Source organism: Meleagris gallopavo, unplaced genomic scaffold (genome assembly GCF_000146605.3).
Source record: "Meleagris gallopavo isolate NT-WF06-2002-E0010 breed Aviagen turkey brand Nicholas breeding stock unplaced genomic scaffold, Turkey_5.1 ChrUn_random_7180001860754, whole genome shotgun sequence".
Lineage (NCBI taxonomy): Eukaryota > Metazoa > Chordata > Aves > Galliformes > Phasianidae > Meleagris > Meleagris gallopavo.
The window spans coordinates 4,649-5,933 of record NW_011126461.1 but is presented as its reverse complement, the minus strand read 5'-3'; the positions used below and the strand labels follow the sequence as shown (position 1 = coordinate 5,933).

At 70.8% G+C, this 1,285-nt stretch overlaps 1 protein-coding gene across 1 annotated transcript in view; it reads left to right on the top strand.

The window, feature by feature from the left end:
• Positions 1-240: 240 nt before the first annotated feature.
• Positions 241-1,285, top strand: part of LOC109363688 (collagen alpha-1(I) chain-like) — a gene marked incomplete at its 3' end in the record, with an annotated part of 5,686 nt that continues 4,641 nt past the window's right edge. Inside the window, 6 exon segments of the mRNA XM_031557571.1 lie at positions 241-429; positions 461-601; positions 770-823; positions 906-1,004; positions 1,122-1,175; positions 1,256-1,283. Of these exon segments, the coding sequence (XP_031413431.1) occupies positions 241-429; positions 461-601; positions 770-823; positions 906-1,004; positions 1,122-1,175; positions 1,256-1,283 (565 nt within the window).

The following is a 1,285-nucleotide window of genomic DNA, read 5'->3' as shown; positions in this document are numbered from 1 at the left end:
TGCCTGTCCCTCAGGGCGCTCCTGGCATCGCCGGTGCCCCCGGCTTCCCCGGTGCTCGCGGTCCCTCCGGACCCCAAGGTCCCAGCGGTGCTCCCGGACCCAAAGGGAACAGCGTGAGTACCTCCGCATCCCCCCCACCCCCCACCCCGTGGTGGGGTCTCAGCCCTTCGCTCCAGCGCTGGGATGGAGATGGGGCGCTGGGTCGATGGCTTTGGGACGGCTCCATCCTTTGGTCCATCGATGCGCCGCCCCACCCGGGCTCATCTCCGCACCCCCACGGCGCTACGAGCTGCCAGCACCGGGGCTGGGGGGCCTCAGCACCCCCTCCCCTCTCCCGCCAACACGGTTCTAAGCATCTCCCCTCCTCTTTCCCAGGGTGAACCCGGCGCTCCAGGCAACAAAGGTGACACCGGAGCCAAAGGCGAACCCGTAAGTGTCCCCAGGAGCCACCGACGCTCAGCGCAGCCCCGGCTCAGCGTCTCCTCGCGGCCGCTCACCCCGCTCTCCNNAAGGCCCCCCCGGCCCCGCCGGTGAGGAAGGCAAGAGAGGAGCTCGTGGAGAGCCCGGCCCTGCTGGGCTGCCCGGTCCTGCAGGAGAACGGGTGAGTCCGCGTCGTCCTCCCCCCGCTTCAGCCCGATGGAAACGCCGATGTCCCCGCGGGCATCCCACGCACCTCGAGGTTTCCTTGGAGCATCTCGGCGGCTCAGCCCCACAGCTGTGCCCCATAGGGTCCCCCACCCCGCTCTGACCGCTCTCCCGTCCCTCGCAGGGCGCTCCCGGCAGCCGCGGTTTCCCCGGTGCTGACGGCATCGCCGGTCCCAAGGTGGGTTTTTTTCCTTCCTGCGTCGGCGCAGCTCCGTGCCCCCTCCCCATCCCGGATCTCGATAACCTCCGTTCTCCCTCAGGGTCCCCCCGGAGAGCGCGGTTCCCCCGGTGCCGTCGGCCCCAAAGGATCTCCCGGTGAAGCCGGACGCCCCGGAGAACCCGGTCTCCCCGGCGCCAAGGTGAGCGCGGCGGGGGCACGGTGCGGTGGGCAGAGCCAACTGCCGGCCCTGCCCACGTCCACCCCCAAAGCCCACCCCGAACCCCGTGCCCTAACCCGGCCCTAACGCTCCTCCCAGGGTCTGACTGGAAGCCCCGGCAGCCCCGGTCCCGACGGCAAAACCGGACCCCCGGTAAGTAACGGCTATAGCCCCCCCCCCTCACCCCCTAACCGTGCGGTTCACTGACGGACTCTTTGCTCTCCCCACCTCAGGGTCCCGCTGGTCAGGATGGCCGCCCCGGC